Source organism: Hemiscyllium ocellatum, chromosome 9 (genome assembly GCF_020745735.1).
Source record: "Hemiscyllium ocellatum isolate sHemOce1 chromosome 9, sHemOce1.pat.X.cur, whole genome shotgun sequence".
NCBI classification, from domain to species: domain Eukaryota; kingdom Metazoa; phylum Chordata; class Chondrichthyes; order Orectolobiformes; family Hemiscylliidae; genus Hemiscyllium; species Hemiscyllium ocellatum.
This window is the reverse complement of record NC_083409.1, coordinates 67,140,919-67,167,666: the sequence shown is the minus strand read 5'-3', so window position 1 is coordinate 67,167,666 and position 26,748 is coordinate 67,140,919. Positions and strand designations below refer to the sequence as shown.

The following is a 26,748-nucleotide window of genomic DNA, read 5'->3' as shown; positions in this document are numbered from 1 at the left end:
CAGGGTCACTCAGCTTCTGATCTCATTACAACCTTGTTTTAAACAGATCAAAAAAGCTAAATTCTAGATGGGAGGTGAGCACAACCTTGACACCAACGTCGCATTTGATCAAGCGTGCTATCAAGGAACCCTAGCAAAACTGGCGTCAATGAGAATCACAGGGAAAATCCTCGGCTAATGGAAGTCATACCTTGTAAAGAGGAAGATGGTTGTGATTGTTGGATCTCAGTCAGTTCAATTCCTGGACATCACTGCAAGAATTCCTCAGGGAAATGACCGAGGTCAAACTATTTTCAGCTTCATTTATCAATGACCATCTTTCCATCATAAGGTTAAAAGTGGGAATGTTCAATGATGACTGTGTAACATTTAGTATCATCAGTGACCTCTCAGATATAGAAGCAGCCCATGTTCAAATGCAGAAAGACCTGAACAATATCCAAGTGGCAAGTGGTAAGCTGGCAAGTGGCAAGTAACATTCACACCACTCAAATGCCAGACAATGGCCATCTCCCATAAGAGAGAATCTATCCATCAATCCATGACTTCAATGGCATTACCATAATCAAATTCTCCATTAGATGAAAGTGAGGACTGCAGATGCTGAGATCAGAGCTTAAAAATGTGTTGCTGGAAAAGTGCAGCAGGTCAGGCAGCATAAGCCCTTCTTCAGGAATGTGGAGGGTATGCCAAGCAGGCTAAGATAAAAGGTAGGGAGGAGGGACTTGGGGGAGGGGCGCTGGGAATACGATAGGTAGAAGGAGGTTAACGTGAGGGTGATAAGCCAGAGAGGGGTGTGGGGGTGGAGAGGTCGGGAAGAAAATTGCAGGTCAAGAAGGCGGTGCTGAGTCTGAGGGTTGGGACTGAGAAAAGGTGGGGGGGAGGGGAAATGAGAAAGCCGGAGAAATCTGCATTCATCCCTCGTGTTTGGAGGGCTCCTAGGTGGAAGATGAGGTGCTCTTCCTCCAGGCGTTGTGTTGCCATGGCCTGGCAATGGAGGAGGCCAAGGACCTGCATGTCCTTGGCAGAATGGGAGGGGGAGTTAAAGTGTTCAGCCACAGGGCGGTTGGGTTGGTTGGTGCAGGTGTTCCAGAGGTGCTCTCTGAAACGTTTCGCAAGGCGGTCAGTCTCCCCAATGTATAGGAGGCCACATCGGGTGCAGCGGATGCAGTAAATGATGTGTGCGGAGGTGCAGATAAATTTGTGACGGATGTGGAAGGATCCCTTGGGGCCTTGGTGGGGAGTGAGGGGGGAGGTGTGGGCGCAAGTTTTGCATTGCTTGGGGTTGCAGGGCAAGGTGCCGGGAGTGGAGGTTGGGTTGGTTGGGGGGGGTGGATCCGACGAGGGAGTCGCGGAGGGAGTGGTCTTTTCAGAACGCTGATAGGGGTGGGGAGGGAAATATATCCTTGGTGGTGGGGTCTGTTTGGAGGTGGCGGAAATGACGAAGGATGATACGATGTATCTGGAGATTGGTGGGGTGGTAGGTGAGGACCAGTGGGGTTCTGTCCTGGTGGCGATTGCAGGGGCGAGGTTCAAGGGCGGAGGACCGGGAAGTGGAGGAGATGCGGTGGAGAGCATCGTCAACCACATCTGAGGGGAAACTGCGGTCTTTGAAGAAGGAGGCCATCCGGGTTGTTCGGTATTGCAATTGGTCCTCCTGGGAGCAGATGTGGCGAAGGCGAAGGAATTGGGAATATGGGATGGCATTTTTACAGGAGACAGGGTGGGAGGAGGTGTAATCTAGGTCACTGTGGGAGTCAGTCTGTTTATAGTAAACGTCCGTGTTGAGTCGGTCATCCGAGATAGAAATGGAGAGGTCTAGGAAGGGGAGGGAGGAGTCAGAGATGGTCCAGGTAAATTTGAGGTGGGAGTGGAAGGTGTTAGTAAAGTGGATGAACTGTTCAACCTCCTCGTGGGAGCACGAGGTAGCGCCGATACAGTCAACGATGTAGCGGAGGAAAAGATGGGGGGTGGTGCCAGTGTAGCTGTGGAAGATGGACTGTTCCACATATCCAATGAAGAGGCAGGCATAGCTGGGGGATGGGGGATGGAGATGTATAGGGTCTGGATGTCCATGAAATCAAGAAGGCCTCAAAGCCCTCCGCTTCTTCCTTTCTCACCGAACCAACTAGTACCCTTCCACTGACACCCTCCTTCGATTGACTGAACTGGTCCTCACTCTGAACAACTTCTCTTTCCAATCCTTCCACTTCCTCTAAACCAAAGCAGTAGCCATGGGCACCTGCAGGGACCCCAGCTATGCCTGCCTCTTCGTTGGATATGTGGAACAGTCCATCTTCCGCAGCTACACTGGCACCACCCCCCACCTTTTCCTCCACTACATCGATGACTGTATCGGCGCTACCTTGTGCTCCCATGAGGAGGTTGAACAGTTCATCCACTTTACTAACACCTTACACCCCGACCTCAAATTTATCTGGACTGTCTCAGACTCCTCCCTCCCCTTCCTAGATCTCTCCATTTCTATCTCAGACAACCGACTTGACACGGACGTTTACTCTAAACTGATGGATTCCCACAGCTACCTAGATTACACCTCCTCCCACCCTGCCCCATGTAAAAACGCCATCCCATAGTCCCAATTCCTTCGCCTTTGCCGCATCTGCTACCAGGAGAACCAATTTCAATATCGAACAACCGAGATGGCCTCCTTCTTCAAAGACCACAATTTCCCTTCAGACGTGGTTGATGATGCTCTCCACCACATCTCCTCCACTTCCCGGTCCTCCGCCCTTGAACCCCGCCCCTCCAATCGCCACCAGGACAGAACCCCACTGGTCCTCACCTACCACCCCACCAACCTATCCTTCGTCATTTCCGCCACCTCCAACCCTCCAACCACAAGGAATGAATGCAAGTTTCTCCAGCTTTCTCATTTCCCCTCCCCCACCTTTTCTCAGTCCCAACCCTCAGACTCAGCACCACCTTCTTGACCTGCAATCTTCTCCCCAACCTCTCCGCCCCCACCCCCTCTCCGGCCTATCACCCTCACCTTAACCTCCTTCCACCTATCATATTCCCAGCGCCCCTCCCCCAAGTCCCTCCTCCCTACCTTTTATCTTAGCCTGCTTGGCACACCCTCCTCATTCCTGAAGAAGGGCTTATGCCCGAAACGTCGATTCTCCTGTTCCTCTGATGCTGCCTGACCTGCTGTGCTTTTCCAGCAACACATTTTTAAACTCAAATTCTCCATTATCAACATCCAGAGGGTTACCATTGGTCAGAAACTGAACTTGGCTATTCATTTAAATACTGTCGCTTCAACAGCAAGTCAAATGCTAGGAACCTGCAACGATTAACTCACATCCCAACTCTCCAGTTTCTGTCCACCATCATCAAGGCTCATGTCAGAAGTGTGATGGAATACTCATCGTTTGCCAAGATGACTGCAGCTCCGTCAACACTTCAGAATCTTGACACCATCCAGGTCAAAGCAACCTGCTTGACTGACACCATATCCACTTCCTCCACCACTGAAGCTCAATAGCAGTAATGTGTACTTCTTTAGACAACATCTTCCAAACCCAAAATCACTCCTTTTGAGAAATACTAGAGTAACAGATATATGGGAAGGTCACCACCTGCAAGTTCGCCTCTAAGCCACTCATCATTCTGACTTGGATATTTAATGCCATTCCTTCAGAGTCACTGGGTCAAAATCCTGGAATTCCTTCCCCAATGGCATTATGAGTCTACCTACAGCAAATGGACTGTAGGGGTTCACAAAGGCAGCTGCCACGACCTTTCCAAGAGCAACTAGGAACAGGCAATAAAGGCTAGCCTAACCAGCGATGCCCACATCCCGTGAATGAATTTTAAAAATTACCACAGTGACTACAGGTGAAGAGACTGTAACATTTCACAAAAGCAAATTGGTATTTTAAATGGAAGAACTTGAAAGTCTATAGAAAAAGGGAAGATGATCCACAAGGAATAAATGGTTTCAATTAAATGGTAAACATTGACGCAGATATGATGGATTGAATGGTCTAATCCTGTGCTGTTTCCATGGATCTACTGTATACGGTTTGCACAATTGCTGTCTGCTAGTTACAGCTGAAATTTAGCACAGATTTTGATTTAGCCAGTACACAGAGTGGGTCAATCACTGGGAGGTGTATAACATCTCAGGAGAAAGTGGAGCTGGTTCAAAACAAAGGCAATGCATTTTGCATTCATTAATGGCCTTGTAGCAAAGAGAAATGGCATCCACTGAGCTCTCAAGCCCCAATTCAAATTCAGCAGCGGTGGATATTAATGAAATGACTTTTCTGAACTGTGCAAGTTCTGAGCTGGAATTAGAATGGTGCACAAACAAGGCAAAATATAGACACCAAATTACCAGCTTTACTCAAGAAATACTATGGTGGCACTTACGTTCATTGTCTGTAGATATGAATTTTGCAGTTTAAGTACTAAAGGTTATAACTAAAAATGAAAGTCTGTCATGATTCTTTTTGTAATCCAAAGTCAACTCTCATTGTTATTTATCTGCTTTCATCATACACACAGTGATCTTCTTGTGTGGTACTTCTTTGCTAACATCTGGACAGTTATCATCAATAATATTAAACAGTTCCTTTGCTACCCTATTGGGAGATCCACCAAACCGAAGCAAACAGATGATCCGCATTTTAGGAGCGAATGCGTACTTTGCTGTGGACTGTCTTTTGCTAACAATGTACAGTAATGACAGTCCTGTTGCCACTGTAACCATACTACAACCATGACTCATTTTTCCAAAGTAGGGGTCAATGTTATGAAGCACAGTCTCTCAAGCAAGACCCAAGAGGGATTCTGCAATGACAAGGCTGCAAGACCCTGATGGAGTAGCAGCCAATACACTACTACAGTTCTTCAAGCCCAAAAAAGAAGAGAATATATTTTCCTTCGCCTCTGATGAATGAAGGCCTAAAGAGATGGGCTTCCCTTGCCTTGTATGGAGAGTGAAGAGGTCAGATCTAGGCCTGTTCATTCTAAGACGTTAGGAGTCTGCCTCTTGATGGACAAAAGTTCATACAGGCAGATTCTGGAGTTGATTAAAACAGAGTAGTAAATTGGGAAATGTTAAGCCTGAAATAAAAACAAAGTTTTGGAGAAACGTGGCAGGTTTGAGAGGATTTGTGGAGACAAAAACAGAGAGTTTAAGTTTCAATTCCAATATGACTTGTCTTTGGAATTGCCCTTTTGAAGGACAGCCGTGGTAGACTTGCAATGTTAACTCTGTTGCTCTCTGACTTACTGAGTTTCTCCAACACTTCCTGTTTATATTTTAGATTTCCAGATCTGCAGGACTTTTGTTTTTAAAAGGGAGGCAAGGCCATCTCTCTGCCCTAGAATTTAAGGAGCCGGAAAGGGATAACTGGTTGTCATCCTGTCAGGGTAGGAAAATCAAATTCAGCAATGTACTGATAAGTCTTACTGCCTGGTTTTAGCCCATGCTGTGCTGATATCTTGGCCAAAAGTCCAGTTACACGTGACCAAATGACTTGAGGCTGAATACTCACAGTTTTTCATCCTAAGATACAAAATCAAGTCACTGACTTTAATTCAACCATGATGAAACAATTTAACCACGTTCACATTTGTCTGCGTTATTTCTACTACATGCATTCGTTTATGTATAAATGTATATATTTCCAGCTTTTATTTTTACATATTGAATCAAGATGTGATCGAGTTCACATTAGTTGGAAATAAAGTGACGGTACATCAATTTGGATCATCATAAAATTTGTTTTCAGAACGGGCAAGCTTCATTTCCAGTGAAAAATAAAACATCACTGGCCAACCTGTGGTGATTACAGAAAATAAAACCTTTGCAAAATAAGTTTCGTATGAGATTGAAACTACAATAATTAAGGGCAATGGTAAAATGGCAGAATTTACTCAGTATACAGAACAGCTGTCATTAATTCAAATTTCATCAGATCCTAAGTCATTTTATTACATCAATCAACTAAGGGAGTTAAGCAGAGTGCAGCTGCTAAGCCTCTGCACAAAAACAGAGAAATACTTTTCTTGTTTGAAGGCCTGGAAAGCCTCTTGGAGCAAGGACATTAGATTTGAACGTCTGAAAATCAATGGCAAACTCCCAAAGAGAACATTTCCATCACTGGCTTACTCCACCCTCCACCTGCTGACATTCAGACGATTTTCAACTTGTTTCCCATCATGCATCTTCCTGCTGGGAGGAGGACAGTACGGATTAGTCTGGAACTTCATTAGAGTTGATATCAATTCTGATTTCTGAATGCAAAAGGTTTGATTTGAGCAGCATGACTTCAACGAGGTAAATTTTCTTCCTGGGAGGTGAAATACTGCACTTCCCTGCTGTGCTCCATCTAGTGGCCCTGCTGACTAAATTACCCACATTCAAAGGGGCAGATCCAAGGGACACATTAGGGTAAAGATTCTGATTGATCAATATCAAAAAAATTCTTTAAATACTCTGATGTGACATTCCTGTGTATATTGTTTTTGCCTCGATTCCCACTTATTTGAAATAAGCTGGTCAATAAATGTAGAAATAGAACACGGAGAAAAACAGAACAAGCACATTCATTTGTGATATTGTCTTAAATCTCAAATCTGTGTGGATCAACCAGCTATGGCTCAGAACTTCACTGCTAAACTTAGTAGATTTCCAGGAAACTTGCTCATTTGAAAGCAATCAGCAAATCCGTTATTAATTAATTAAAAGGCTGAAAAAAATTGTTTATTTATTTCAAAGATAATTACTCAATGGCCAATGTCAACCGCAAGCAACAAACATTGACTTAGAAGCCAGGTTACATTTAAACAGCCTGTCACTTCAGAACACGTCATTTAGCAAGAGTGTGCTTACAATTTACAACAAACCTGATCTTGCAGTAATTAAAATAATGCTAGGAATCAACAGTAAAACTGGTATTTCAATATTCAGGTGATGCACTGACGGTCTAAGAATTTCAGCTGATCGCAAGGTGCATTTACTGCCTTTAAATTATTCCATGTGACTATAAAAGTAATTTACTAATTACTTTATTCAGTAACTTATGTGTTAACAGGGAAGAAAAGTTTTATGATACCTGAAAACTTGTCTGCTTTATTGTTACAACTTGCTATTTTCATGGTTTGTTGAATTTTGAAACAAAAATTCTTATAGAGAACAGGTTTTGCAGAAACTAGACATTATATTTCCCTTTTTATCCATTGTTATTTCGATTTACTGGCTGGGCATTAGCTTCATCAAAAGTTATGCTTTACAACTATTTTAGTACAATAGCAATGTTGACATTTGATGAGAAATACTTGATTATTTGAGATTAAGTGTAACAGTTATGATTTTTTTAAGCAGCATTTCACAATTGCCAAGTGTAAGGATTACACTGAAACAGATTTGCTATTATAAAATAGTGTAGAAAAATTGTGTTTCATAGATATGTAAAAAAAGAAAATGGACGCCATCGTAAAAGAACAATAATATTACGATGAATAGCCAAGAGCTTGGTCACAAAGGGAATATTTATTGTAACCAATCTATTCCACCTATTTGCATACCTGCAACTAATTAGAAGGCTCCTTGAATATATATTTTTGTTTGCATTTATCTACTTTGTTAACTGCGAACAATCAACAAGTGACATGTGAGTGACTTTGGATCAGCTGCGATTTTGATTTGCAGCCATTATGTACTGTATCCTCATTTCTTCGTCAAATTGGTAACTGCAGCAAGCTAGCCACTCTAGAGAATAAATGACATGCTTTTCCGCTTCATAATAGTAATTGCATCCTTTTGGATGAACTCTTTATGACCAAACCTTGGTGCAGGTTTGTTCCAGGTTCCCCTTAATTGAAGGTTGAAGAGGGTAGCTCCAAAATTATGTTATGGCATGGTCACCAACTGTCTACATTCAGTATAAAAAGTTGTTTTTTTGGATCCCCAATCACCCCATTTGGACAAGAACTGGCCAAGTAGTATTCCTGGTCGTTGGGTGAATTAGTTTGATAAAGTATGGAACTATCTTCCTCTCTGCAGACACAGCAGCAGCATATCGTTTCTCATTTATCTGGGGTTTAACTAAGTTTGAATCAATAAGTTGGGAGAATTTGCATGTGGTAAGGAGCTACTGGTGGTGGGAAAGTCTCACAGCATAACATATGACAAGTCCAAGAACAATATAATACATAAGAGTACAAAACAGCAGACCTTAGGAAATATTACCAAAAATAAAAATCAATAGTGCAAAGAACACCAGACCAGAGCACCAGGAACCTTACAATTATTTCTTCTACTAAACAGATCAATTTTATTGCAGTGGCATCAAAAATGAGGTCAGACATCTGAAATTCCCAAAGTGAGCTGACAAAAAAAAATGTAGAACCTCAACCGTCAAATATCTAATTTCTACAAAGATGCGTAAAGATCAAACCTTAGTGAGTGCAGCATTCAAGTCAGTAAAATGGTAACAACATTGATGAGATATTCTCCCAAGTGAATTGTTTCTAAACCTACTCATTCTAGAGACTAACTTTACAACTACATAATGTAATTTAAGTAACATGCCCAATAATATTCGTCCTTTAACTTCTTTAAATATTTTGTGCTAATCTATAAGGAAGTCATCTGGATTGGCTGCTATCAGGTCTGTTAATGTAACTACCTCAAGTCTCATGGTATTTCACATAGTGTCAGAAATTTCCTCCCTGCCTTGTCCCCAAACAGTTGCTTACAAACTAGCTTCTCTCTTTCTCACCCACAAAGCATTACAGTGATGAGTGAACTCACGCAATTTCTAACCTGAAATACAAAATCAGTAAGCCTGACGTGAGGCTGAAAGTCTGTAGCTTCTCCTTAACAGTACTCTGAGTGTACCTGTACCATGTGGGGCTGGAGCAGTTCAAGAACGTGATGCATCACGATCCCTATAAGGGCAATTAGGAATGGACAATATCGCTGACCTTGTCAGCAGTGCTTTCATCATGAGAATGAATATAAAATACAGGCGCTTAGTTAACTTAAAAATTCGTTTTAACCTAGAATGTCAGCAAGTTGTATACAACAGGAGCAGTAAGAACTAATGGATCTCATTGTAAAAGCCAAATTATGCTTATTCGTATATTGTATCTAAGATAAAACAATTTGTTTCTTGGCAGTTGCACCAGGTCTGGGCTCTGTTATTTTCAGTCATCAGCCATCTATGAAGGCAGGAACACACACCGACCCGAAATGAAAATATGTGTCACACTGACACTGAACCAGATATTGGGCAGCAAAAAAAGGGACACTGTGAACAATAGGCAACTTAATACCTGCTTTCAGGAATCAAGAAAATATCTTCTGTAAAATCCTTGCACATTGCAGCTCACCATTCAACAAAAGCACTGACATAACTTAGGATGGAAATTGTTTGTTCGTTGATAGCAAACTGCACTCAGAGATAAAATGATTACTTTTGTCTCAGTGGAATATTATAAATGCGCAGAGGCATATCCGTCTCTGATTGTATGAAAACTGTCCTGCAAAATCTCGGCAATTTAGTGATATTTAGATTTCTTTCTGTTATTAGTCGGTTTCTTATATTTGAATTCTGTGGATTAGTCACTAACACTTGCTCATTTTTTTACTTAATTGATGGGCAAAGCCTGATCAGAACATTGAAACCAGTTAGTATTAGCCAGTTGAGACATATGTATGAGACATTCATATAAATGAATAAGACCTTAGATTTAAATACACCTATGCAACCTACAAAGGAAAAAGAGTGGATATCCTGTTATGTATAAGAGTAAAGATCCAGCAGTGAGTGTGAGGCAGTTATCTGCAATCTCTAGGTTGAGCTGACATACTTAAACCTTACACTCCCCTGTGTTATGACGTAATTAGAAGTGCTTGATTAAATCACTGCCTTGTAACCTCACTGCAAACCATCTACGCTGCTGACTTTATTACTCATTCCTTTTCCAACAGTGAAATGGAATCAGGAGAAAGTGGACTCAGGATGCATTAGGCAATCTCTGCAGATAGATTACTTTTGACCAACCCTATGAAAAGAAACTTACATTGCAAACTCTACCTTATTAGAAAATATATTAAGAATAAATTTCAGCATTTGTAATGAAATTTGAAAACATAAAGTTCATTTGTATTTCTTTCATGCATCTCATGAGTTAGGTAGAAATTACAACTTTTAACAAGCCAGTGCAATATGTATGTGATATTTATGTATTGTTAGATTTACTCTCCTGGTTGAAGTTTGATCATGAATACTAAATAAAAAGTAAAACTCCCACCTACTCAATATATGCTCAGTATTAAGACTTTTAGAAAAAACTTCCATATTACATTTAACAAAATCATTCACGTATTTTGAAAGGTTCATGTATAGATAGGGTTGATAGTCAAAATCCTTTTCCCAGAGCTGAAATGTCTAATACTCAGAGGCTTGCATTTAAGGTGAGAGGGGGAAAGCTCAAAGGAGATGCGAGGGGCAAGTGTTTTTTTTACACAGAGAGTGATAGGAGTTTGGAATGCGCTGTCAGGAGTGGTAGTGCAGGGAGATACGATTGGAGCATTTAAGGATTAGGCTAATTTGGTGTCATGTTAGGCACAACATCATACGCTGACAGGCCTGTTCCTGTGCTGTTCTGTTCTATGTTCATATTCATTATGTATTAATGCAACAATCAAGATTAAGTTGCAAAAATGAAATCTGTCATTTTCGTTCTCCATTTTCAGAATTTTGATATTTTGCACTATTGTCACAGACAAAATGTGTTTTTAAAAACCCCCTCTTCTTACAATTGCTTCTGTTCTTGTTTCACACTTTCCAAATCTTCTGGTCTGTTCGCTGGTTTGTCTTTAACTCTTGTTGTCTCCATTTTTCTTTGTTGTTTTCATTCAATTCCACTAATATTTATCCTCAGTCTGACTTCCTATATCTGTACATCATTATTTAAATATGTAAGTCATGTGAAATAAACACTGATGGCAAGTTCCAAAAGTCCACAGCCCAATCCACTTCACTCCACTGTGTAGTTAACACTTGCAGTGATAAAGTGGGGAGAAAGAAGACAATGGAGAGATACACATAATTAAATGCATTTGCTATAATATCAAACGAAAGCTCGGCCAGATAACTGAAGGGCAAACCGTTGTAATGTGTTGTTAACATTGGCTCCTCATTTTTAGATTAGATTCCCTACAGTTTGGAAACAGGCTGTTCGGCCCAACAAGTCCACACTGACTCTCCGAAGAGTAACCCCCCCCCTCTGACTAATGCACCTAACAACTATGGACAATTTAGCACAGCCAATTCACCTAACCTGCATATCTTTGGAGGAAAACAGAGCACCCAGAGGAAACCCACCCAGAGGAAACCCATGCAGACACAGGGAGAATGTGCAAACTCCACACAGGCAGTCGCCCAAGGCTGGAATCGAACCTGGGACACTGGCGCTATGAGGCAGTAGTGCTAACCACTGAGCCACCGTTTCGCTCTAAATAGCTTTGGTACCATATATTCGCAGAATTTCTATATGCTCCCAATGTTTTAAAGAAAATTCTATGTACACACTGACAAGAAGTGCAATTTGGAAAGTTTGTGTTTTAACACCATAAAAAAAACTGTAAACATCTTCAAGTTCTTGTAATCCTGGAAAGAGACTGGGCTGGATGGAGTCCTTGGCCAAGCAATCAGATCCTGCACGGACCAGCTGACAGGAGTATTCACAGACATCTTTAAACTGTCCTCAATCCAATGTGAGGTCCCTATCTGCTTCAAGAAGACCACTAAAATCCCAGTGTCAAAGAAAAATCAGAAAACATTCCTTAATGACTATTGCCTGGTGGCTCAGACATCCATCACAATGAAGTGCTTCAAAATTTTAGTAATGGTACACATCAAACCCAGCCTCCCAGATTGCCAATTTCCATTACAATTCACATACTGTCACAATAGGTCCACATCAGACGCCATCTCTATTATTTATCCCTGGAATATCTGGATAACAAGGGCACCTATATCAGACTCCTACTTTTGACTTTAGTTCCACCTTCAACACCACACTTCCAACAGAACTCATCTCTAAATTCCTAAACCTAAATCTCTACTTCCATCTCTGCAATTGGATCTTGAACTCCCAAACCACAATCAGTAAGGATAAGCGACAACACATCCTCCACAATAATCCTCAACAATGGTGCCTCACACAGCTGCACACTCAGTCCCTTATACACTGACGACTGTGTGGCCAAATTCTACTCTCACTACATTTATTAATTTGCTGATGACACCACCGTAGTGGGTTGGATCGCAAACAATAACGAGAGAGTACAGGAAAGAGATTGAGTGCTTAGTGGCATGATGTAAAGATAACAATCTCTTCCTCAATGTCAGCAAAACAGAGGAGCTGGTCATTGACTTCAAGAAGCAGAAGGGAGAACACGCCCCTGCCTGCATCAATAGTGTTGAGGTAGAGATGGTCAAGAGCTCCAAGTTCTTAGCAGTAAAGATCACCAACGATCTGTCTGGTCCATCCACGTTGGCACGACGGTTAAGAAAGTACATCAAAGCGCCTACTTCCTCAGAAGGCTAAGGATGTTCATTAGGTCCAATTTTTATAGATGCACCATAGAAAGCATCCTATCCGGTTGTATCACAGCTTGGTATGGTAACTGCTCTGCCTAAAACTGCAAGAAATCTCAAAGTTGTGAACACAGTCCAGTACAGTCTTCCTTCCATTGTCTCTATCTATATTTCCCACTGCCTTGGGAAAACAGGCAACATAATCTAAGAACCCTCCCACCTCGGTTATACTCTCTTCCACCCACTTCTGTCAGGGAGAAGATACAAAAGTTTGAAAACACGTACTAACGGATTCAAGAACAGCTTCTTCTGTGTTGTTATCTTACTTTTAAACAGATCTCTCATATATTAGAATTGATCTTTCTCTGCAGCTGTAATATTATATTCTGTATCCTGTTCTATTACCCTGACGTACTTATGTAAGGTAAGATGTGTCTGGATAGCATGCAAACAATACATTTCACTGTATCTTGGCACATGTGACAATAATATATCAAATCAAATCAAATCAGCATTTGATTTTACTCTTCAATGTCATCAAATGGTCTACTCACCATATTCCTTAATCTCTTTACTCTCCTGAAGTTTCAAACTGAAATATTAGTTGGACTAATTATAACAATGGCTACTAGTAAAATATATGTTACATAATCTCCAGGATCTGTTTCTGTGCCTCCCAGCATTGGTGTACAGTTACAATTAAATCTATTTGCTCACTGTTTCTAATGCTACAAACCTTGATGCAGTTAAAAGCTTGTTTAGTTAATTATGTAAAATCAACAGAAAATCATAGCACAGTCTATTCATTAAGTTAAGCCACAAAGCTAGTACATTAAACACAACAAAAATATTCAATATTAACAGAGTTCAAGACAGCTATGCTTGCATAAACTTTTGCAATGCTAATTTTTTTTCAGCTGACTTAAATCTCAAGTATGTGCAGCAAAGTGACACTAATAATGAATACTGGGAAATTCATTTGTGATTGTAGGTGCAAGTTCTATACTGAAGTGAGCTTATAATTCATCACTCAAGGGGCTAATAGCAATTTGCACAACTGTTACACTGTGTGCCTCAGAGAATTAAACATCCCTCCACCCACCCATTTCCTGTGGGTAACCTTTCAGACTGAACACCAAGAATTTTAATGTCTAAATATAGCTGCCAAGGGCATACGTTTCTGTACTGGCAACAGTTATTTTAACTGCACTGTTCAGTGGCCTGCCTGAATTATTGTATTAATATAAAGTAAAACTGCCTATTCAATTAAATTGCAGTCCACTCAACAAAGTCTTCACACTCATTGCAATGTTGAAACATAAGCACAATGTTTTCAAATTTAATGATGTTTTCTCATCAAATACAAATGATAAGTGCATTTCTCTGATTTGCAATTCACAACAAAATGCAAGGACAATTGTAAATAACATCTGAATAGAAGATCAAATGCGAATGAGATGAGCTATATGAGGATAAACAGAAGTTCAAGCCTCTTGCAAGTAAATCCTTAACTATCAATACCTTCATCACCAGACATTTGGTAAAATTAAATATTGAAAACAATTCGTTCACCTGAAAAAAACTTTCCATACTGAACTACAAGCAATGAAACTACATCACTGACACTTCGCTCGGAGAACAATTGAATAAGCTGCGTACTTGGTTTGGATTTGTCATGGAGGTTTTTATGGACAGGTTTAACGCATAAAAGGTCACTAAAGAGACGTCATGCTGATTTTTGTAGAAACTTCAGCCTGATAACAATGGATTTCTTCACATACACGTTTTTCAAGTTTCTATGTTATAAGTTTAGTACCAGATACCATTCAACCGATTATCTGCATAAATATGCTAATTATACTGCAAACATTCCCCAATGAAGGCATTAATGTTCAGCTTGGGAGCAACTGGGAATTAGAAATTTTTCAGCTTGTAAAGAGTTAAATGCTATTAAAAAGAACTTCTGCACAGATTAAAAAGATTCCTTTCAGTTTAACAATACTTATTATTTTTTTTCTATTAACTTAACTGCACACAATGTTAAATATGTGCTTGCACAAAGTACATTTTTCATTCATGTCAGGCGCTCAATGGTTAACAAAAATTAAACTGCCATGTTTTCCTATTTTGCAGCTTAAAGATCTTTATATCGCAACGTGATGAGACAGCTCACAGAAATAAGGAATTGGTATGTATTAAAAAATCAGATCTTCAATACATCAGTTTTTTTTATTTTTTGAAAACGTTGGTTCGCTTTGACACAATATTCAAAGCTAACATCACTGAGGGCTTTCACTGAAAGTCACTAGATATAAAACTGCAATGTTCATTGTTAGCTAACATACCTAATGTAAAAGACTTCAAAAGAAACTTTACTATATTTAGGTCTTTTCTTTAGAACCTCTAATGGCATTCAATTCTTACAATCAATTCCCTAATGGTTTAAGAGCAATTTGCTCCAACACTATTACAAAAACACAGTCTAGTTTTAAAAGGACAGCTGTTCTTCTGCCCAGTTTCTTCAGTGAATACTGCTATAGTGCATCTTTCATGTCAGATTAATACATACCATTTTCTGGCTGGTCCTTGATATCCTCACTTTCCTGGCTAGGGCTTTCAGACTGACCTGAATCTGAAAGACAGAAAATACAAGCCAACCTATTAGAATAGATCACAGAAACTTCACCACAGAAGTAGGCCCCTTGTTGCTGACAGTTCCACAACCAACCTACAGATTTTAATCTTTGCACTTGCCCCATAAGCTTTAATATTTTACCTCCTCAAATACATATATTATTCCCCTTGAAAAATTGACTCAATTTTGGTCAATTATTATAATGAAGTTATTTGGAATAATTTTGAGGTAACAAAAAGGCCAATTAGGCAAACACAAAATGGCATAAATTATCTTTTCAAAATTGCACTAGCACTTTAGAAATGTTGCTCTTGTTGATCAATGTGATTGATTGTCACATATTGCCCAGGGTCTCACTACATTGGAGAACTGGTCTGATGCAGGGTCTCCAATTTATTTTCGATAGTGAGTTCGCAATCTCAGCCAGGTTTCCCTTGGGATGGCCTGAGCAGAAGATCACTTTTGGTGAACATGAACATGAAAAAGATACTTTGTGCCAAGACTGCATATAGGGAGAATCATTCTTCTCTGGATGGTGGAAGAGAATATTGTATCTCTCGAATGCTTCCTTAAGGAGGATTGTTGGTAATTATTTTCCTAACTTAATTAATTCTTGACTCATTTTCAAGGACACGTCGGTATTTCATAGTGCTCGGGTGAGGACAAGCACTTGCAATGGTGTTCAATTATTGATCGGTGGGAAACTTTGCAAATGTCAGCACTGTGCTATTAGCTAACATCTAAAATACTTCAACACGCACCAGCACTGCATCCTATCCAATACACTTTGCACTAATATCACAGCGGAAAAAAAATCATCCTGCAGTTATACTTTAATCTCTCTCAGCACCTAGATAACAGAAAGATTTACGTGTGCTTTAAAGACTCAAGCACCTTCTTTATTCAACCACTTGCTCTCATCTCACAAAGAGTGATGGCAGTCTTCAAGATTTCTGACTACCTTGCTTCTCATCACTTTGGCATATACCACCTAAAATGAGGATGCGTTCATTACTTCTGTAGCCCTATAATATTGTCATCATCACTGAAATCTCTCAATCTACAGCAAGTGGAAACAGTGGACTTAGTACATAAATTTGTATTGCATCATCAATAATGGAGCAACTGCCACCCTTAGTTGAAGACTTGGAGACCAACATCAAATGATCTATGAGTCAGCAGCAATTTCAGGTGGTTTGCACACCTGATGATGGACAGCTAGAAAGAGACCAATCTGTCTATTGTTGACACATTGCAACAGGTTTCTCACAATCAGCAGGATGCCTGAAGGCTGTGACATCCCAAGTTAAAATGAAAGCATCAAGACATTAGGAAGAATGTCCAAAGACACTGATTGCTTTTAGAATGATTTCAAGCAATGTATCAATAGATATTTACATAAGATACTTTCATAAGATGTCAAAGATTTGTTGCAAACTATTAAATTTGGGATGATACCAATCAGTAGCACCTCAGGAACTATGCCCTGTATAAATGGGCTGCAAGGAGTACACATGGACATCATCGTCTCTTTGGAGAGAGGCAGTGCATCTAGTTCCTTAACTCTAAATCATTTATCTTAACTTTGCTACTGCAAGAACAGCCAAAATCTATAGTTCATGGTGAACCATTCAATCTTTCCAAATTATTTATTTAAGATGTAGCTTCAGCTTACTTTTTAAATTCTTTCAAGGGATATGAGCATTACCAGTTAGGCCAGCGTTTACTCTTATCCCGAACTACTATGGAAGAAGGGTGATGTGGAGCAGCTTTCTTGAACCACTTCAATCCATGTATTCTAGGTACACTCTCAGTGCTGCTAGGAGGAAGATCCAGGATTCTGATCCAGTGAAAGTGAAGGACAGCAATATAGTTCCAAATCAGGGTGACTGAGCATTAGTGGGCAGGTTATTAATGATCAAGTGCTGTTTGATAGTGCTGTTGATGACATCTTTCATCATTTAGCTAACTGATTGAGAGTCGACAGATAGAGTAGTAATTGGCCAGTTGAATTTGTTCAGCTTTTCTGCACAGGACAACTCACTCCCAATTGTATACCACTTGCCGCCACCACCACGGGAGCATGGTGATGTTTTTGTTTGAGATGAACATTCATAATAACATGTCTCGCAGAAATTGCCAGGTTGCTGGGATGGCTCTCCGGTTTGACACAAGTTCCCAGATATTACTGAGGAGGTCTTTGTAAGGGTACCAGGGCTGTGCATGCTGCTGTCATTTCTGGAGCTTTGGTTGCTACTAGGTTATCCATCCATTTGCATTCCTTTTGTCAGGTTTTACAATGGACAGACACAAGTGTGTGGCTTGCCAGGCCATTTCAGAGGGCAGTTAAGAGTGAAGCACATTGCGAAAGTCTGGGGTCCCATGTAGACCAGACCATATAAGGGTGGCAGATTTCCATTCCTAAGTGCAAGTGGTGTTTGCAACAATTGATGGCAGTTTCACAGTCACCATTAAGACAGCTTTTAATTCCCAATTTATTACGAATATTCAAATCCCACAAGGCCTAAGGTGAAATTTGAACTCCATGTCCCCAGAAGCTGAGCCTGATCTCTGGCAGAGAGTGATTCCCTTTTCAAAGACAATGTTCCTTGTGGTAGCCTGAAAATTACTTTAACATAAAGCTTAATGATCTGCTAACTTTGATAACTATGCAGAGCTTTGCATACTCAAGGTTTTACACAGGTTAACCTGGAGCAAGTTATATAGCTTGACAAAATGACTCCCTGAAGCGCAGGCTGCAAGGATAGTTTTCCTTTATCGCAGCCAGGTAAGTGTAGTTGTTTGTAACCAGGAAATATTCTGCCTTAATAATTCTGAAGATTAAGGACCTGTGGGAACTGTAAGATGGCTTTCTGGTAAATATGGTGAAACTTTCACCAGATATAATTTTCCACTATCAGAGTTTGCGGACTTGGTGTGTAGGTACAGATAGAAGTCAGTACCACTAAACTGTAATGGCATTGTGAATCTACTTACAGCATATGGCCTGAAGGTGTTCAAGTAGTTAAGTCACCATCATCTTCAAGGTGATTTTTTAAAAAAAAAATCTATGTTTATGTAGCTCACCAGAAAATGCAAAGTTTGGGGTATTTGCCCAGGACTTCATCTGCTCAACAGATTTGATAGAAATCCCAGGCATCTAGCAGCCTGATATAGAAGGCAGTTTATAGTGAATCTTCTAAAGATCGATGCATTTTCTGAGGGTGAGGGCTGACTGAAATTCACTCACATCCATTCAGGAGTCAAATTCCTGGTACTGCCTTATAACAGCACTGCAGAGTCCCTAAACCCTTTGACTGCAGCTTTTCAAGTAGATAGCTCTCCATTGCCTTCTCCAGGTCAATTATGGTGAGTAATGAATGCTGGGAGAAATGCACAAATCACATAAACAATTTTTTAAATGTCTTAAACTTCATTTCACTTGGTATGCCAGACTCCACTATGTTAGTATCCTGACTGAGTTGTAAATATAGGAATTTGTGGGGGTCTTTGCCTTCATAAGAAGTGTTCAAAGGATCTGTCCTCTCAAAGGATGATAGAGTTATTAGAAAATTCTGTCAGTGTACACCGAGTTACATTGGGAAGCTGGCTGGACACAAACAGAACTTCAAGACTATTTCCCCGCTGTCCAAATAATGTGCCACTGTCAGAACATGCAAGTATCAGAATCCCGCTGAATTAGAGTAACCCAATTACTTGGGAAGACATCTAGATAACAGACTGTAGGCTTTTGCACATGTACGGTTTAAAAGAAGGAAATATATGTCAAAACGTTCAGTGCAGAAGCAGTGCACTGCTGGGAGACCCTGCAATAAATTATATGTCCAGCAACAGAAAACAAAAATTGGTTCTTCTCAGTAACACATGCTTTTGCAGTTTAGAATCATGCATTCATTTCATATGAATCAAGTGAATGAGGGAAAGAAGTATCACTCAAAGTTATGAAAGTCAGCAGTTTAATAATTTCAAAAACAAATGAGGTGTCTCCATGTCCATAGCTTGGTCTCATTCCAGCTTCCAAATGTACATGTTCAAAATGCAGTACACAGCAAGTCAAGCACGCAAGCATTATCTCTCAGCATCAACCACCACCCATACCAAACTAACCCATGACTACTATCAGTTGGGAGACAGCATAAAATTTGTTCCAGACACAGATTGGAATTGAAAGGATATCTTGAATCTTAAGTTATCAAATTTCCATTGAAGTTTTCTGATAAAGTTCAAAAGGTCATGACATCAGAATATAGTCAAATTAGCACATCAACATCTTTAACCACAAGCAAGTGGAAAGTGCTAATTTCGCAACAATTTTATTGTTAAACAGTAATCAACAACCTAAATCTTATTTGAGTCCATATAGAGGGATCCAAAAGTTGCCTTTTATTGGTTTTTGGTCTGTGCCAGTGCTGCATCAAAACTATCCATTGAGGTTTTGGCTTGCAGTATGATACAATGTCATGTACATTTGCAGCCGTTTTCTATCTGACAATAATGTCATCAGGAAATTTATCTGTGAAAATTCTTGGAGGACCGGAGAGTACTTTATGTGCTGGACAACTACATTTGTATAATGTTGGGGAAGTTCATTAAGTAGGAGAAAGTGAGGACTGCAGATGCTGGAGATCAGAGCTGAAAATGTGTTGCTGGAAAAGCGCAGCAGGTCACAGGCAGCATCCAAGGAGCAGGAGAATCGACATTTCGGGCATGAGCCCTTCTTCAGGAATGAGGAGTGTGTGCCAAGCAGGCTAAGATAAAAGGTAGGGAGGGGGGACTTGGGGGAGGGGTGTTGAAATTACGATAGGTGGAAGGAGGTCAAGGTGAGGGTGATAGGCTGGAGTGGGGGTGGGGGCGGAGAGGTCAGGAAGAAGATTGCAGGTTAGGAGGGCGGTGCTGAGTTTGAGGGTTGGGACTGAGACAAGGTGGGGGGAGGGAAAATGAGGAAACTGGAGAAATCTGAGTTCATTCCTTGTGGTTGGAGGGTTCCTAGGCAGAAGATGTGGCGCTCTTCCTCCAGCCATCGTGTTGCTATAGTCTGGCGATGGAGGAGTCCAAGGACCTGCATGTCCTTGGTGGAGTGGGAGGGGGAGTTGAAGTGTTGAGCCACGGGGTGATTAGGTTGGTTGGTCCGGGTGTCCCAGAGGTGTTCTCTAAAACATTCCACAAGTAGGTGGCCTGTCTCCCCAATATAGAGGAGGCCACATCAGGTGCAGCGAATGCAGTAAATGATGTGTGAAGACGTGCAGGTGAATTTGTGGCAGATATGGAAGGATTTCTTGGGGCCTTGGAGGGAAGTAAGGGGGGAGGTGTGGGTGTAAGTTTTGCATTTCTTGCGGTTGCAGGGGAAGGTATTGGAACTGGTCCTCCAGGGAGCAGATGCGGTGGAGACGAAGGAATTGGGAATGTGGGGTGGCGTTGTTACATGGGGCAGGGTGGGAGGAGGTGTAGTCTAGGTAGCTGTGGGAGTCGGTCGGTTTATAGTAAATGTCCGTGTTGATTCGGTCGTCCGAGATAGAAATGAAGAGGTCTAGGAAGGGGAGGGAGGAGTCTGAGACGGTCCAGGTAAATTTGAGGTAGGGGTGGAAGGTGTTGGTAAAGTGGATGAACTGTTCAACCTCCCTCATGGGAGCACGAGGTAGCGCTGATACAGTCATCGATGTAGCGGAGGAAAAGGTGGGGGGTGGTGCCAGTGTAACTGTGGAAGATGGGCTGTTCCACATATTCTACGAAGAGGCAGGCATAGCTGGGGCCCATGCGGGTGCCCATGGCTACTGCTTTGGTTTGGAGGAAGTCCGCCTCCTCCATGATTTTCTCTTCCCCAGTCCCCAATGCCTTATCATCACCATGGACATCCAGTCCCTGTACAACTCCATCCCCCATCACGAAGGACTCGAAACTCTCCGCTTCTTCCTTTCCCACCATACCCTCCCATCCACCGCCTCCAATCTCATAGTCCCACAACACCACACCACCCGTTTCTACCTCCTGCCCAAAATCCACAGACCTGATTGCCCCGGCCGACCCATTGTCTCAGCCTGCTCCTGCCCCACCCAACTCATCGCTGTCCCTTACTTCTCTCCAAGGCCCCAAGGGATCCTTCTATATCCATCACAAATTCATCTGCACCTCCACACATATCATTTACTGCATCCGCTGCACCCGATGTGGCCTCCTCTATATTGGGGAGACAGGCCGCCCACTTGCGGAACGTTTCAGAGAACACCTCTGGGCCACCCGGACCAACCAACCCAACCACCCCATGGCTCAACACTTCAACTTCCCCTCCCACTCTACCAAGGACATGCAAGTTCTTGGCCTCCTCCATCGCCAGACCATAGCAACACGACAGCTGGAGGAAGAGCGCCTAGGAACCCTCTAACCATAAGGGGTAAACTCAGATTTCTCCAGTTTCCTCATTTCCCCTCTCCCCACCTTGTCTCAGTCCCAACCCTCGAACTCAGCACCACCTTCCTAACCTGCAATCCTCTTCCTGACCTCTCCGCACCCACCCTCACTCTGGCTTATTACCCTTACCTTAACCTCCTTCCACCTGTCGCATTTCCAACGCCCCTCCCCCAAGTCCCTCCTCCCTACCTTTTATCTTAGCCTGCTTGGCACACTCGCCTCATTCCTGAAGAAGGGCTCATGCCTGAAACGTCGATTCTCCTGCTCCTTGGATGCTGCCTGACCTGCTGCGAAGTTCATTAAGTAGCCAATAAGAACTTTAACTTCTTTCCCCATTCCAATTTTAGAGGATATGCAAAGAATGATGATTCTTTGAAATGTAAAATTTGAAAAATCACAATTGAAACTCACCTTCAAGCTAACCATTTCCAGTTTTAAGGTGGTAAGAGGAGCAGCTGATTCCAAAGAGTTGAGATGGAACTTTAAATGTTATCATGAAGACTCATTGTCATTCTGCTTTCCAACTTAAGTTTTGGTCATCTAGGTTTCTCATCAGGCAACCAAGGAGAGTCAGGATCCTGAAACTTGCCTGGGACCTCTCTGTGAGTGGGCACCTCCCCATACCTGTCTCCTTGAGGGCTTCCCTCAGGAACTGGCAGTCAATCCAATTGCCTCTCCCACCTCCCAGCCATAAATCAAACAACCTCCCTTCCTGCCCTGAGATCAAATCGCCTCCTCTGCCCCCCTTCTCCATATGAAATCACACCCTCATCAAAGTAACTCTGTCAAACCATATACCATGTGGAAACACAAATTTCAAACTTTCAGAATTGTTACAATAGCACAGCTGATAAATATCTAGTTTATTGTCTGTGTAGTGAAGTTTCAGAAATTCCCTTACGCAGGTTCTTATATACAAGCTATTGCACTTCAAAAATAAAGCAATCCAAAATGAAAAATTGCTTGAGATGTTTGGACTTGAAAAGTGCAGTATCAATGAAAATATTATGACCAGAAAATGTTAAAATCTTCAGCAATGTGACAGAATATTGCCTTTATTTCCCATGTGCCATCACACACATCTAGAAACCAGGAAAAAGTGTACTCAAATACTCAAACATTTCCGGCTCAAAATATAATCAAGCTTATTCAGATCCTGTCCAGGAAGTGACTCCTTTCCTACCAGGGATCTTTCATAAGATAGGAACTGGTCAAAGGTGGACAATGACAAACTAGCTGAGCTGACACTATTAAACTGTCCAGTTGGAGGTTAAACAAACACATCCTGAAAAACAATATTGCAGACCATTGAACAGGAAGATTAAGTTGCGTAAAATCCCGATCATAAATGGGAAGAAGTCTCATGAATCTAATTACTGATTCTATACCTAAATGCCATTCCCTCTTTCGAAGAAATTACTAATATAACTTAGTGTTCATGTAATTCTTTAAAATCACTAGAATGATGTACTGCAGTTTTTTTCCCCAAAAATGTTAGGTTTAAACTTCAGTTAATTACTCTAAAAATATTGACGTCGAGTCTAGGCCTTGATATGTGATCCGAGTACTGCTCTTTAGTAATAGTCAACTTCTGAACAGGCACCCTGTAAAAACGGAATCCTTTGTGGTTAGTATTTCAAGTCTTGATCATATCTACATTCCTAGTTGTAACTGAAAGAAGCTTAACCTTTGAGGGGGTTTGAAACCACTTCCAATTAGTTTTGTGGTTTTTGAAAAAAGATATGCAATGACTAATGATGGAACAAGTGGCTTTACGCGTGGTTTACTTGACACGATGCTAACACTAATTCTAAAACTTCAGAAGTTGTATTTACTCCAGTTCTCATATATAAATGTACTTCTCAGTGACCTGGTGATTAATATGCCAACATTTTGGATGGAAGATTTATGGACCTGATATTAGGGAATGATACTGTCAGTTAACCAATCTCCAGGGAGGTTTTGTTGTGCTCAGCCAGTGCTAAAGGACATAAGGTGACAGTTCATGATCTGTCTAGAAAGCCTGCCAAGTTAATCAATAAATATTAATAGAATTAATGCAGTTTTTCATAGACTGAGAATTTTATAAACAAATGTCAGGTAAATATTTGACTTGTATAAAATCAAATTCAATAGCATTTTGTACCACCATTTTAACATTTGAAACTTTATACAAAATATTCTGTGTGAATGTACAATATGTTATGTACAATAAAAACATTCCAACTTATTCCTCAACAGTAATTGGCTAAACAATCAAAGTACTATTCATAAAAGGCAATTAAGAAGTGTTGTTCAGTATTGATGGTGTAAATGCTAATCAAAGACTAACATTTCATGATCATTACTCCAGTATGATTTTCGCATAACACAGCATTGATGTTATTTACAGTGACTAGTGATCACAATTCAATATGGAAATCCTTTTCACAAATAGTCTTTAAAGCAACTGTCCTTTAGTTTATCCAGAGAAAATTCACAGCCAGGCAGCAGACCAATGGGGCACACATGAATCACGTTGTAAATCTTGAACAAATTGCCTGGGACTTTTAAGATTTAAAATAGCTGATGCTAGAGACATGAAGAAGATAATAGACAAAATGACAGATTATTCTACTTTTTTAAAAAAAGATTTATTTTTAACAAATGGCTAAAATATAGTTTCATTCATATGCAGGTCTAACAATTGTTTGTCACAACCATTACCTCCCCTGTCTCTCATCGTGTTGGCTCAGCCTTATTTCCAGACAAAAATAAACACTTTAAGACTTTACTTGTTTGTATTCCTCTCAGCAGCATGCTACGCATCAGCAGCTAAAAACAAAGAAACTTTTAGCTGCTCAGACACAGTACAGAAGCGCCTTGAACAACGAACCAGGGGAGAACATTCACAAAGCCTGACAGTCCGTTCAATGCAAACTTCAGGGCCATAATGCATTCCAAGTCCCTGCACTAATTAAATATGCATTTGCACAACCCGATCGATGAGAGTCATGGATCGAGTGACACACCTGCGCATCTTGGGCCGAAAGCTCCCAGAGAAAACACAACTGCCTTCTTATCTTTTTTCATAGCCTCTCAATTTCTTCACTCAGATAACTAATTTAATTCTCTCACCCTTCAGCGAAACTGGATTAGGAAAGTCAATACTTTCTTTGTGCTCTGATGGTGGATACTGTGCATTTTATTCAGTTTTGACCTTTTCGACAAAGACAAGACAATGGCATAGGTTCCTACAGTAAGCTGATGCTCCAGGTCTCACTGGGAAGTTAAAAAAACAAAAAAAATCAGAAACCCCTGCAGGCCTCCCCAGACAAATGCCCCCAACCCAGGGATGGTGAATAAAAATAACATGCAAACTATATATTTCTAAACACAAATAAATGGCTCTTAATATCCTCACGTTTCACTCTCAGATGTCAACAAATATGGTTGGAGAAATGTCATCATAAAATGGATAACTACAGTAAAATGTTAATTATTCATGAATTAGTACTAACAGAACTGCATATCACAAGTAATTGTTAAGCAAAACAAAAATTACACTAATTTTTAATGTATGGATTGTTCACAAGCTTCATTTTTTTTGCTTCAGATTAGAAGCTAAGCCCCTGATACTGTAACAGGAAATGGGGCCTCTGTACAAGGCAAAGCTATGGGTCTCTGAAATATTTATGTGCTGTAATAAGACTGGAATAGAAGCAAAAACAGAAACAGAATTCATGTCAAAAAGTACCATCTGACAGTGAAGTGCACAAGTAAAAGCCCTAATATAAAGTTGAAATTTTAAAAGGAGGCACATGCATTATTACATTCTTCACATTTTCAATGTGCAGATTAAAATTGACAAGATTTTGTTCACATAGATAAAAGCTGCAAATTGTACAATATACAAAAGTTTCTCAGGTATTTTTTCATAAAGTGAACATGACCAAATCAACATAGGTTGTGTCATCACTTGTTATGTTAAAATTGCTTCTCAATAAAACAAAAGTATTGACTTAACTTCAAGTAGCTAGATGCCACAATGTAATGCCTTTGAGCTACAGCATTCCAGTGCCTGTGGAAAAGAGTCAAAAGGAGGAAAACTCAGTTGTGACATCTTTCACTGGCCACTCTGAGCTGTGTAGATTTGTACATGAAGCACAGTGGCCTGGGTGGGCTGCCCAATGGTCAGTGGGATTACAGTGAAGCAGAAGTTAGAATTTTCAGAACAAACTGAGTACATATGAAAGGAAAGCCTTCTCCAAAGTGAAGGTTGAGCACTTTACATTAGTGGTGATAAATATTTGATCAAATGAGCAGAGGAAATGCCCAAAGCATTTAAAAAAAATTTATGGAATGTGGGCATTGCTAGCTGGGCGAACAATAATTGCTCAGTCATAAATACCCCTGAGAAAATGGTTGTGAGCTGCCTTTACGAACTGTTGCAGTCCATTTGACTTTGGTACACCCAAGATGCTGTTAGGGAGGTCATTTAGGATATTGACTCAGCAACACTGAATGAACATTGATATATTCCCAAATCAGGACAATGAGTGGCTCAGAGGGGAAATTGCAGATGGTGGTGTTCTGATGTATCTGCTGTCTTAGTTCTTTTAGATGGAAGTGGCTGTGGGTTTGGAAGGTGCTGCGCAAGGTATTTTGGCAAGTTTCTGCATTTTATTAGAGTGCCAACAGTGGAGGAATTGAATGTTTGTCAATGTAGTGCCAATCAAACAGGTTGCTTTGTCCTGGATGGTGTCAAGCCATTTGAGAGAATTTGGAGCTGCACTCATTCAGGCAGGGAGAGTGTATCCCATCATAGTCCTGACTTTGGAGCCCAGAACACAAGTTCCTCACAACAGAATTCATAGTCTCTGACCTGTTCTTGTAAACATAGCAGTTAGATGATAGTTTATTTTCTTGTCAATGATCACTATCAGGCAGCAATTGCTCTAAATCATCCAGCCAGTAGGAAGTCCCATACATATAGCATGCAAATGAATTAACTTTTGGTGCCAAAGTCGTTGCCATGAATGTAACATTTTGTCACGTCAGGATCACTCTTTTACCAAGGGCCCTTTACTATGAGGCCATTAATTAAGCTTGTTTCAT

The 26,748-nt window shown here is 40.8% G+C and overlaps 1 protein-coding gene across 7 annotated transcripts in view; it reads right to left on the bottom strand.

Annotated features, from left to right (window-relative positions):
* The window catches only part of nfia (nuclear factor I/A), a 506,523-nt gene that overhangs the window by 231,869 nt on the left and 247,906 nt on the right, over positions 1-26,748 (bottom strand). For 6 of the 7 annotated variants that reach the window (XM_060830426.1, XM_060830431.1, XM_060830425.1 and 3 more), the window contains exon 3: positions 15,160-15,222. The exons of the other annotated variant lie outside the window; for it this stretch is intronic. In XM_060830426.1, coding sequence (XP_060686409.1) covers positions 15,160-15,222 — 63 coding nt within the window. The remainder of the gene's footprint in view (positions 1-15,159; positions 15,223-26,748) is intronic. 7 annotated transcript variants of the gene reach the window in all.